Below are 10,748 nucleotides of genomic sequence, written 5' to 3'. Positions count from 1 at the left end.
AGAGGGGACTGTGGATGGCGCCGACCGAGCTTCCGGGAATGATACGTACGTCACCTGGTGCGCACGACCAAGGTTCAATCTCACCAAACACGACAAATCGGCTCAAACGCTAATGGCAGGGAGTCGCAATAGGGGTCAAGGATAAGCATAAGAAAGTTGAGGAGCGGGACATTTATTTGCTCGGCTTGTGCTTGCCAATTCTCTCGCACGACTTCGGGGTGATGCAGCGGCGGGGCGCAGGGCTGGGCGCCACAGCAGTCGTCCCTGGATGGTTGTGGCGCAGGCAGCCATAAAAGGAACCGTCCGGACAAGGGCCCCTCTTGGAACTAACACGTTCCCCCAACCGCCCTCGACTTTCCATTCCATCCCAATTTCCCCCATAATCCGCCGCGTTTCCTCCCACAAGCGAGTCCGATTCTGCGCCGCTCGCCATCACACATTGAATACTACGCTCAACCCCATAGCCACCAGCCGATACACGTAGCCGCTACCCGAGCACCATTGCCAAGTCGCAGCGCCTGGCCACCCTGCCGATACGCGGCGCGCTGCCCCTTTCCGCCTCGACGCCTCGACTCCCCGACTTGTCTACACGTTGTAATTTGCAGGCACCATGGCCGTTTCCATCCAGGACCGTACCGAAGAATTTCGCTCCATTCTTGCACAGGCCCAGCGGCGACAGGCGCAGTCCAAGACGGGCGCGCAGAGGCAGTCGCTTTTGACGGCACAAGAAAAAGCCCAGGCAAATGCCAGTCCGCGACGTCAGCGTTCCGAGTTTGCGCGCAATGCCGCAGAGGTTGCGCGCGGTGTCGCAAGCACAATGCAAAAATTGGAGCGACTATCACAACTAGCTAAGCGCAAGACGCTCTTCGATGACCGCCCGGTCGAGTTTGACGAACTCACCTTTGTTATCAAGCAAGACATGTCTGCGCTCTCCGGGCAAGTGCAGGCGCTACAGCAGATGAACGCAAAACTACACCCCAAGGCGAAGCCCGGCCTAGACCAAGAGGGCGAGCACAACAGTAATGTCGTCATGTTGTTGAAGGACAAGCTGCAGAATGTGGGCACAAACTTCAAGGATGTGCTCGAAGTGCGGACCAAGAACATGCAAGCGTCCCGTTCACGGACCGAACAGTTCCTTTCCTCGGCTGCGCAGCAGTCCCACAGCAGCCTCGAGCCGGGCAGGACAGATTCGCCACTTTATCAGACACCCCAGCGAGGACGATCACCAGGAGGATTTGGTAGAAACACCAACGCAGTGCAACAAGACTTGCTTTCTCTTGAGCCATCTGGATCGTCTGCCCTTACGCGAGGAGGAGCGCAATCAGACGCGCAGCTACTGCTCATGGAAGAGGCACAGCCACAGAACATGTACATTCAAGAGCGAGGGCGAGCCATTGAGTCGATTGAGTCGACGATCCAGGAACTCGGTGGCATCTTCAGCCAGCTTGCACAGATGGTGTCTGAGCAGGGAGAGCAGATTCAGCGAATTGATGCCAACACCGAGGATGTTGTAGACAATGTCGAGGGTGCGCAGCGAGAGCTGATGAAGTACTGGAGCCGGGTGCAGGGCAACCGATGGCTCGTGGCAAAGATGTTTGGCGTGCTAATGATCTGTAAGTGTGGCTTTGGCACTTGACGTGGGTGACAGCAAGCTAACATGGCGCAGTTTTCCTTCTTTGGGTACTCATTTCTGGTTAACGTTGTGTGTAGGATTTTCCATGTTTGTGCATGACTGGCGTTGGGAAAGAGGACAAGAGATGATGCTGGGTTGGTCTGGCATGGCTCTTAGCGGAGCCCTTGTCGCATGAGGCGTTGAGCTTTTGTCATGTGTGCTTTTCTATCTTCTTGTATTGATTTCATTTCTATCCATGTGGGCATTGACGAGTTCACGCTGCATGAGTGGTCCACGTAGAAACTTGTAATAGACTGTACTGTACGGTGCTCTTGGCCAACCTGTGCAATGGTGTTGGACACTTTATCTTGTATTTTATTTTATTTTTAGCCGAAGACGTGTCTGGGGTACGGTATAGGTGTATGTACTTGTGTACATAGGTATAGCTCACTCTGTGGGTAGCCGTCTGTGCACGGGGATTTAGCTGCATATGTAGGTATGGCGTGCGGGCCGGTATGTCTAGTCGCTTAAGTCGGCAGTAGCACCATGGCGACGCCCTGAATAGATTTGCGTCACCTGAGCATGGTACTTGAGAGAGTGTGCAGGTAGAGTGTGTAGAGCAGGTAGATGGAGAGATGGAGAGATGGAGAGGCGCGAATGAGAGCAATACGGAAACATGCAGAGTCGGCCTTTGGTGAGGGGCGTGTGATTGGCTGGCGGTGACGGCATGCTACCGAGGCTAGGGTGGTCGCTGTATCACCAATGTCGCGAACAGAGATGGCATCGACTGTACATGGTAAGCCGGCATTGGCATTGGCATTGGCGGCGAGACTGCAGACTGGTGGTTTGGCGGTGGGAGAAGAGCCGGGTCGCTCAGATGCAGCGGGGTCCAAGAGGGAAAGTGATGGACGCGTCGCTGATAGCAAGTGGTGATTGAGTTGACAGTTGACAGACGCCACGGCACGGCTCATGGGCCGGGAGGGCTAGATGGAGTCAAGTGGGCATAGCCTTATGGCAGCACTACGCCTATCGCAAGACGACGACCGGGGGTGCGGACAAGATGACGACAAGAGACGGCGCCACGTCGGCCGGACGGGTACATGGATTCGTCGATAGGGTTTCACCGTGGCCCACTGGCGGCCGGCTTGGGGCTGGCAGGGCATGGACGGGCAATATTGCGTGGGCTGGGTGGATGAATGCGGATCAGAAGCGTAGCGACGTGAGCAGATAGGCATCTCCACCCCCCAAAAGCAAAATGGCGGCCTCGAGACGGGCGAGAAGGGCGAGAAGGGCGTGGGCCAGGTGGGCAACTCGCCCGTCCCCTGCTGGCCAACCCCCCATGGCCACACTCGCATCAGCAGGCACATGATCATGGGTCACCTTTTCCTACATACTAGCGCCCTGCCTCACTAGCATACATCCTCACACCGACTTGACGGCTTTGACGCCTGACCCGCCCGTCTGCCAGTCTGCTAGTCAGCCAGTCTGCCAGTCTGCCAATTAATTGCGCCTCTCCCGGGTCGTGGGTGTGCGTGTGTGTGCATGTGTGTGCATGTGTGTGTGCCTGTGTGCTGGCCCAGCGACTCGACCACTCCTCAACCACTCGACCACTCCTCGACCTCGACCGCGCCTGCTCTGTCCAAAGAAAGACAAGGCCGCCACCGCCTGCATGTCTTGGGTGCCACCACCTCTTTCTTCCTGACACCACTCTCAAACACCCGCTCACTGCATGCATGCGCGCTCCGGCGCAATGGCTGACCACATATGGCACCACCCCCCAGCCCTCACCACCGCTCCCATCTTCGACGACCAAGTCTACCTGTCCGAGGCCCTGGGCCTGCCTGCCCACCAGACAGAGGACGACCTGGATGCCGACCTCGTCGTGCTTGCCCGCGAGGCCGGCATCCACGATCCCTATCGCTTCATGCCCTCGCCAGCAACAATCTCGCGCGCCATGTCCACCATGACGCTCGACAGCGACCAGACAAGTTCGCGCTCCATGCACTCCCAGGAAACCCAGTCTACAGGCTTCACCTCGGCGCCTTCGCGTACTTCTCGGGACCATGTCTACGCTGCTGACTACATGTCGGCCAGGAGGATGCCTCCAGCGCCTGCCCAAGCGTCTCAGTTGGCGGAGAATTGCCAGCAACCCATTGAACGTGTAGAGCCTGCCACTCGACCCTCACTGTCTTCCAGCACGACCGCTTCATCTTCTGTGACTTCCAAAGCATCCTCTTCCCAGCAGGAGCATACCCGCAAAAAGCGAGGTTCAGCCCTGTTCTCCCTGCTTCGGAAAGAAGCGAGATACTTTGCTACCACTGGCCTGCATTCACGTAATGTCACGACGTATGCTCATAGTTGCCCTTCGGCATTGCACCGCAAAGCCCCGGCCAAGTCTTTGTCTGCAGAGTCAGTGTGTGGCCATTGTGGAAGCCCATTGCGACGCTCAATATCCGAAAATGTGCTGACAAAAAGCGAGCTGGGTCTTCTTGAAGGAGTTGATACCAAAGCATCAGCTGTATCACTAGACGCATCGTCATCTCCACATGAGGGTCCTCAGATTTCCAAGACAGCTTCTTCAGAATCCAACATGACAGCTCGACATGTGGAGCAAGTACCAGCCAGCACTGACTCGGCCCTAGCGTTAGAAGCGTTCAAGAGCTTCAGAGTTCAGCAAAAGGAACAGTGGGATAGGGTCTCGACGTTTGAAAGTATTCAAAGAAAAGCCCTCGCAGCACACTACCGATGCGAACTGGAGCGACTGCAAGTAAATTATGAAGCCCGTAAGAAGGAACGCATGAAGCAGGTATGTATACAATTTGCCAGCTCTTAGCATGTCAGTTCACTCACAGCATACAGCACGTAGATGATGTAGATCGATTAGAGGAACGGCAAGTGTTAGCTGAACACGATCTCCTAGAAGCCCAAGCCCAGGAAACACAAAACGTAGCAACAGCATTAAAGTACATCGAGGCCTACTGCCTCGGCACCAACACCTCACAGGAGCAAACCCACACCGTAACCGAAGACGACTTCAAAAAGCTCTACCACCAAAAAATGCTCCAGCAAGGCCTCCCCCGAAAACACACCAGCGCCATCAACGTCCTGCGAGCCCGCCAAGAAGTCGACTTCAAGCGCCGCCTCGAAACCCAAGAAGCCGAGCTCCGCCAACTAGACCTCGACCTGAAAAAAGAAGAATCAACCAAAGAAGCAGACTACAAAAAAGATGTTGAGCACCTTGAAACCTTGATTGAATCGCGTAGACGACGACTCCAGCAGAGATGGGAACTCCGCTTTGAAATATGGAGACTCGACTGGCAGAATCAGCACAAGACGACGATTCTGCAGAAGCTGGAACATGAGGAGTGGCCGGATAGGGCAAGAGAAGGCGAGGGACAAGAAGATGACGTGATTGTGATTCCTGATGCGAGTGCTTTGGCGCAATTCGCTAAAGTAGCTGCGTAAGGGAAAGTTTTTAGTCAACTTTTGTTTTTGCTTTTTGTTTCCCCGTTGCAAGTTTCTCTATTTCCCCCTTCCCCATTGTTCGATCTGCATGATCCTCGCTTTTGCTTTTTTTTCTCTTTTCCCCAACATGGGGAATTAGTGACGTACCGGGGTGTTCACGCTTTCTTTTTTCCTTCCATTTTATACCCCTTCTCCCCCCTCCCCCCTTTTTCTTTCTGGTTCTCTCCGAGTCAGTTTCCATAAGCGTGGCGTTTTTTTCTTTTTTTTTCTCTGGAAACTCACGTTATGGGGGTGGGGGGGTTTTATAAGCCCATTAAGAAATCTTGTTTTTTTTTCTCTTTTCTTTCTCTCTTCCAAATATGGCTCATGGGGGCTTGCATATTTGGGTTCAGCTGGGGAAATACGAAGTCTGAGGGAGATTTTTTTCTTCTTCTTCTTCTTCTTCTTCTTCTTCTTCTTCTTCTTTCTTCTTTCTTCTTTTTCTTTCTCCTCTCTTTCTCGAGAACTGTTAACGGCCGTCGCTAGTTTACTATATATACCCCTCCCCCTTCCCTTCCCCCCCTGTCCTTCTGTCTCTTTTTTTTTTGGGGGGGGGGGGGGGGGTTCTTTAGCCCGCCGCTTTGGGTGTGTACTTGTGAGCGATTAGAGTGGATGAATGAAACGTTTATGTAGTCGATACATCTTCTTCTCTGTTTTCAGGTCAGTATTGATGTAGAGATTACTTGGTTCGCGCAATGGACATGGAGAGAGGAATATACATGTATGTACATATGGAATCCGCATATACGTGTACAGATGACAATGTGTAATGGAGAGTAGTGGAATAAAGACAACTTTTTTTTCATTTTTTTGGTTTGAATAATCGACAGGGTATCTCTATGTGTCATTAAACATATCTTCACATTTCCATCATGACAACAGGTTCGGGAGAGAAAGAGAGAGAGAGTAAGAAGCAATCGTGTGCACCCCCATGGTCACCTTAACCGCGAGTAACGTCGCTATTATACTGCTCGACCGGCACAAGCATATCCCACTGCAGCTCGCCCTGAACATCAACCGCCGGCGGCAAATCAGCCAACCCCATGCCCAAATCCATCTCCGCCTCTTCGTCAGCAAGTCCAAGGTGATCAAACTGCTGGTTGAAACCCCCGCCTCCACTCCCCAAATGATGCAAGCCCTTGGGATCCGGCTCAGAACAAGGCAGCATAGGCGTATTCGAACCATTAGTGAAGTACGGGCCAGGCGTTTCCGGCATACTGGGCGTGGCGGAATCAGCAAACAAATTCATCGACTCGTCGAAGCCACCAATCCAGAACTGGCCGCCAGTCATGGCATCGCGTTCTAGAATCTTTTCTTCCATTTCGTCGTCGGACAGGTGGTGCTCGGCGCGTAGGTGGCGCCGGAGATCGCGATCGAGGTAGAAGCAGTAAGCGCAGTTTTCGACGAGGCAAGGTATGTCGCGGTCCTTTTCGTAGCCCACGCCCGTGAGCATGGTGAGCATCGAGGCTTCTGGTTTCTTTTTCGATTTGGCCGCCTGTCGTAGCTGCTTGCGGTTGCCGAGGTTGAGATGGTGTTTTCGGATGTGCTGGTCTAGTGAGGACCTTGCTTTGAATGAGGCGCCGCAGGCATCTTGTCCGTTCCAGGCTTTGAGGTCTGCGTGTTTGGTGGTTTGCACGGCTTCTGCTGCACACACATAGTTGAATTGCTTATCGTGGACGTTTTGAATGTGCACTGTGAGGTTGTGCTTTCGATTGAACACGCTCTCGCAGCCCAGCCTCGGGCATGGGTACTGTCGCTGGTCTTGTGGGTCGCCATGTGCAGTTTCGAAATGCGTCTTGAGTGTAGATGCGCTCTTGAATTTCTGTCCGCACTCTATGCATACTGGTGGATGAAACTCAGCTGTATGTGCATCCAACTCTTCTTTGGTCGCAAATGACGGTAGTTGCTGTGTGTCTGTAGAGTCTGTCGGCATCTTGCCTTCGCTGGTAACGTCCACACACAACATGCAGAAATGACCTTGCTCTTGCGTCTTATTGTGTGATCGACCCACGTGCCGTTGCAATGCACCCTCAGTCTGAAACCCGCTTGTACACCTCTGACCTGTTTCCTCGTCCACATGGGTACAGACATATGGCTTAACTGCTAGATGCTGACTCTTGACATGTGCCTCGAGTGATTTTGCCTTTCTGAATGATTCATTGCAAGGCGGGTATTCGGTGCAGTGGAATTTGGACTCGTGGACATCCCTGTGCCTTTGTAGCCTGCCATTGGATGTGAAGCTCTTCCCGCAATCATTCCAATCGCATACGAATGTTCGTTCGGTTGCCGGATCGCTATGGGCATTCTTCAGATGGCGCTGCAAATGATCTTTGCGAGGGAATGTCTTATCGCATCCCAATTCGGTACAAGCAAATGGACGTTCCTTATTATGGCTTCGCATGTGTGTTTCGAGACGGCATGGTCGGTTGAATCGCTGGGAGCACATAGGGCAGACATAGTTCCATTGCCGGCGGGCTTCGCTCTCTGCCCTCAATTTCCCATTATCGGTGTAGTTGACTCTCCAGTCTGCTGAATCGTCTGAAGCGTAGTCCAGCTCTGTGGTGTCCGCCGCGGCACCTCCGAACATGTTAGGTTTTAGACATTATGACATTGTGGTAGCCATACCTATTTGAGACCTTTTTGAAGGTGTATAATTGTCCTCGTCCGTGACCTTGCGCTTCAAAGCCATGGTGGTGTCGAGGATATGGCAAAAGGCTGCTCGTAGATGCGGAGGGTATTAATTGAAATTCAGGATCCACTGTATTTTGGACGCGCCAAGATTTCACGCGCTAGTGCCTGCGCCGGCCGGGACAAAGTCCAGAGCTTTCTTTCTTTGCCTGGCGCATCAGGTACACCACCTCACCGCAACACCGCCCGCCCGCAAAAGCACACCCGTTTGAAAACCCGCCTTTTGTTCTACAGGTTTTTACCGCGATAATGTCTGACAACGGTGACGACTACGATGGTGGTGCTGGAGATATGTATGTGCATCCATCTCTCAGTCGCAGAGTCTCAAGACCTGGATAGCCTCAGTAAACACGGCTGACATGAACAGCGATGAGCCTCTCATCGAGTTCGATGAAGAAGCTGAGCCCGATCTCATGGACGACGAGGACGACCACATGGGCGGCGGCGGCGAGGACCCAGACAACGCCGATCCCAACGACGACAACGTAGTGGTATCCGGCGATGCCAGCGCGGCTGCTGCAGCCAGAGAGGCAGCCAAAAACACTGTCACGAGCGAGAAAGACAAGAAGGTCCCCAACGACAAGCGCACAACCACGCCATACATGACCAAGTACGAAAAGGCGCGTGTGCTCGGTACAAGAGCGCTCCAGATCAGGTACGCGCAGGGCTTTTGACGCCTTGGACGCAGCAAGACTAACATGATCTTAGTGGAAACGCCCCGGTATTGATTGATGTTGAGGGCATGACGGATCCTCTGCAGATTGCTGCCAAGGAATTGCAAGAGAAGAAGATTCCGCTGGTTGTACGGAGATATCTGCCTGATGGTTTCTACGAAGACTGGACTTGTGAAGAACTCTTGACATAAAGGGGCAGTCTGTTGTGTTGCATTTGGCATGGAGTTTGATTTGCTGGTGAATTATCGGGCATATCGGCGAATGGAGTCTTATCTGAGTGGTTGCGCAATTATATCCCGAATCTCATCCGATTCCCGTTAAGTCCAAGCCTTCTCCGCCGCATATATGCGGACCCGCGGATCTGATTCCTATAACGAGCCAAAAGACTAGAGCAAGGTGGGGTAGCTAACGTAGCTATTCATTCCCCCCCGCACTAATTCCAGGCACAACGTCACTCCATGCGGCAGTTCACAAAACTTCTAAAGGCCCCTCGATTTGCATCTGTATTCCAACCTTCTGCACCGCGTTTTCCCTACCATACGTTGCGATCCAACATGTCTTTCGAAACTACCGCCACCATTGCCTCCTTTGGGGGCAAGCTGCTCAAGCTCAAGCACAAGTCTACAAGCACAAATACAGACATGGAGCTGAACGTGTTCCTACCGCCACAAGCGCTCAAGTCCGGCGCAAAAGTGCCTGTACTTTTCTACCTATCAGGTCTCACATGTACAGGCAACAATTGCTCAGAAAAGGGCTTTTTCCAGCACGGCGCAGCTCAGCACGGCATTGCCGTGGTATATCCCGACACTTCACCAAGTGCGTAGATAATGCAACAAACTTTCAAGCACCTTGCTAACCCACTATGTTAGGGGGTCTCCAGATTGCAGGCGAAGATGAGTCGTGGGACTTTGGCACTGGCGCAGGCTTCTACGTAGACGCTACCAAGGATCCGTGGTCAAAGGGCTACAACATGTATTCGTACATCACCAAGGAACTTCCCGATGCGCTCTTTTCGTCTTTCCAAGAGCTGGATTCTAGCAGAGTTAGCATTACAGGTCACAGCATGGGAGGTCATGGCGCGTTGACACTGGTAAGTCGGACATGACGCGATATTTCAACTGCCGGCACTGACCCCTGCTCCTAGTTCCTCAAGAACCCCGGCAAGTACAAGTCCGTCTCCGCATTCGCGCCCATTGCCAATCCGATCAACTGCCCATGGGGACAGAAGGCATTCAAAGGATACTTTGGCGAGGACCAGCAACAAAAGTGGAAAGAGCACGATGCCACTGAGCTTGTAAAGCAGTGGAAGGGTCCTCTAGAGATCCTCATTGATGTTGTACGTATCTCAGACTGTCAGGTTCGAGGTCATTTTCGCTGAGACATGCTAGGGTACCGGAGACAACTTCTACAAGCAAGGGCAACTACTACCAGAGAACTTTTTGGCGGCGGCCAAGGAAGCTGGTAATGACAAAGGCATCCAACTCCGCATGCAGCCCGACTATGACCACAGCTACTACTTCATGGCATCATTCGCTGACGAGCATGTTGCTTGGGCAGCAAAGCACTTGGGAGCGTAGTAAGTCTTGGTGATTCTTGTTGCTATCGCAGACTGCTCACGATCACAGAAGCGGTGCAGGCTTCAGAGGAAGGCTATAGAGCGGTAACAGCATTAGTCTGGGGTTAGCATGAGCTGGATGCGTGTGCTTGTTACGATCTAGCGAGGCCCACTCTTCAGCATAGATACTCGATTCGCAGGAAGCTACAGTTTCTCCACTGAACATTTACAATGAAGACTTTTTATAATACAAATGCAAAAGTTCGGCTACGGACCATTTTAGACTTGAACTGAGATTCCAAATTGCGTGATAGCCCTAGCCACGTAGAGTCCTGTGACAGGACACGCGATCTGCCAGTAATGTTAGGGAAGCAACGTCGGCGACTATTTTTGTGCGCACGTGTCATTCGGTGAAATTGGGCTGAGGACATCCCACCATGAAAAGCTGGCTTGGCACTCCCACTCCAGTCATTGCATAGCTCTTTTCGCTCACCACGACCAACAAAGAACCAAATTTACTTTTAATTTTCTCATACCAATACTGCTCTCTTGTGAATTCGAGACGAAGCTCGAACCACGTCTTTGACCACAAATCAGCCCTTGCACACGCCGTACGTCAGCCCCTCGTGCCCCGCCTCTCTGCCTTCACCGCTGTAACGCTTTCACGATGCAGGCTTCACGCCCTACTCTATGACCCAATAGCCGTCCAGTCGCT

General features: G+C 52.7%; 6 protein-coding genes across 6 annotated transcripts; 4 read left to right on the top strand and 2 right to left on the bottom strand.

The window, feature by feature from the left end:
* Positions 1 to 610: 610 nt before the first annotated feature.
* Positions 611 to 1,698, top strand: COCMIDRAFT_93677 (uncharacterized protein; the record flags this gene model as incomplete). Its single annotated transcript, XM_007689182.1, has 2 exons — positions 611 to 1,613; positions 1,667 to 1,698. 2 exons carry the CDS (start codon positions 611 to 613, stop codon positions 1,696 to 1,698), a joined length of 1,035 nt encoding a protein of 344 aa, XP_007687372.1.
* Positions 1,699 to 2,184: 486 nt separating this feature from the next.
* On the bottom strand, positions 2,185 to 2,979 carry COCMIDRAFT_25804 (uncharacterized protein; the record flags this gene model as incomplete). The annotated part of the gene is made up of 2 exons (XM_007689148.1): positions 2,185 to 2,595; positions 2,713 to 2,979. The coding sequence occupies 2 exons, from the start codon at positions 2,977 to 2,979 to the stop codon at positions 2,185 to 2,187; spliced, it is 678 nt and encodes a 225-aa protein (XP_007687338.1).
* A 383-nt stretch (positions 2,980 to 3,362) lies between these two features.
* Positions 3,363 to 5,077, top strand: COCMIDRAFT_25803 (uncharacterized protein; the record flags this gene model as incomplete). The annotated part of the gene is made up of 2 exons (XM_007689147.1): positions 3,363 to 4,418; positions 4,472 to 5,077. The coding sequence occupies 2 exons, from the start codon at positions 3,363 to 3,365 to the stop codon at positions 5,075 to 5,077; spliced, it is 1,662 nt and encodes a 553-aa protein (XP_007687337.1).
* Positions 5,078 to 6,056: 979 nt separating this feature from the next.
* COCMIDRAFT_93640 (uncharacterized protein) lies at positions 6,057 to 7,805 on the bottom strand (the record flags this gene model as incomplete). Its single annotated transcript, XM_007689181.1, has 2 exons — positions 6,057 to 7,693; positions 7,742 to 7,805. The coding sequence occupies 2 exons, from the start codon at positions 7,803 to 7,805 to the stop codon at positions 6,057 to 6,059; spliced, it is 1,701 nt and encodes a 566-aa protein (XP_007687371.1).
* A 433-nt stretch (positions 7,806 to 8,238) lies between these two features.
* On the top strand, positions 8,239 to 8,669 carry COCMIDRAFT_93737 (uncharacterized protein; the record flags this gene model as incomplete). Its single annotated transcript, XM_007689180.1, has 2 exons — positions 8,239 to 8,459; positions 8,513 to 8,669. 2 exons carry the CDS (start codon positions 8,239 to 8,241, stop codon positions 8,667 to 8,669), a joined length of 378 nt encoding a protein of 125 aa, XP_007687370.1.
* Positions 8,670 to 9,032: 363 nt separating this feature from the next.
* On the top strand, positions 9,033 to 10,055 carry COCMIDRAFT_93730 (uncharacterized protein; the record flags this gene model as incomplete). Its single annotated transcript, XM_007689179.1, has 4 exons — positions 9,033 to 9,294; positions 9,348 to 9,568; positions 9,623 to 9,814; positions 9,867 to 10,055. 4 exons carry the CDS (start codon positions 9,033 to 9,035, stop codon positions 10,053 to 10,055), a joined length of 864 nt encoding a protein of 287 aa, XP_007687369.1.
* Between the last annotated feature and the right edge of the window lie 693 nt (positions 10,056 to 10,748).

Source organism: Bipolaris oryzae, assembly GCF_000523455.1.
Source record: "Bipolaris oryzae ATCC 44560 unplaced genomic scaffold scaffold_53, whole genome shotgun sequence".
Lineage (NCBI taxonomy): Eukaryota > Fungi > Ascomycota > Dothideomycetes > Pleosporales > Pleosporaceae > Bipolaris > Bipolaris oryzae.
This window is presented reverse-complemented; position numbering and strand designations above follow the sequence as displayed.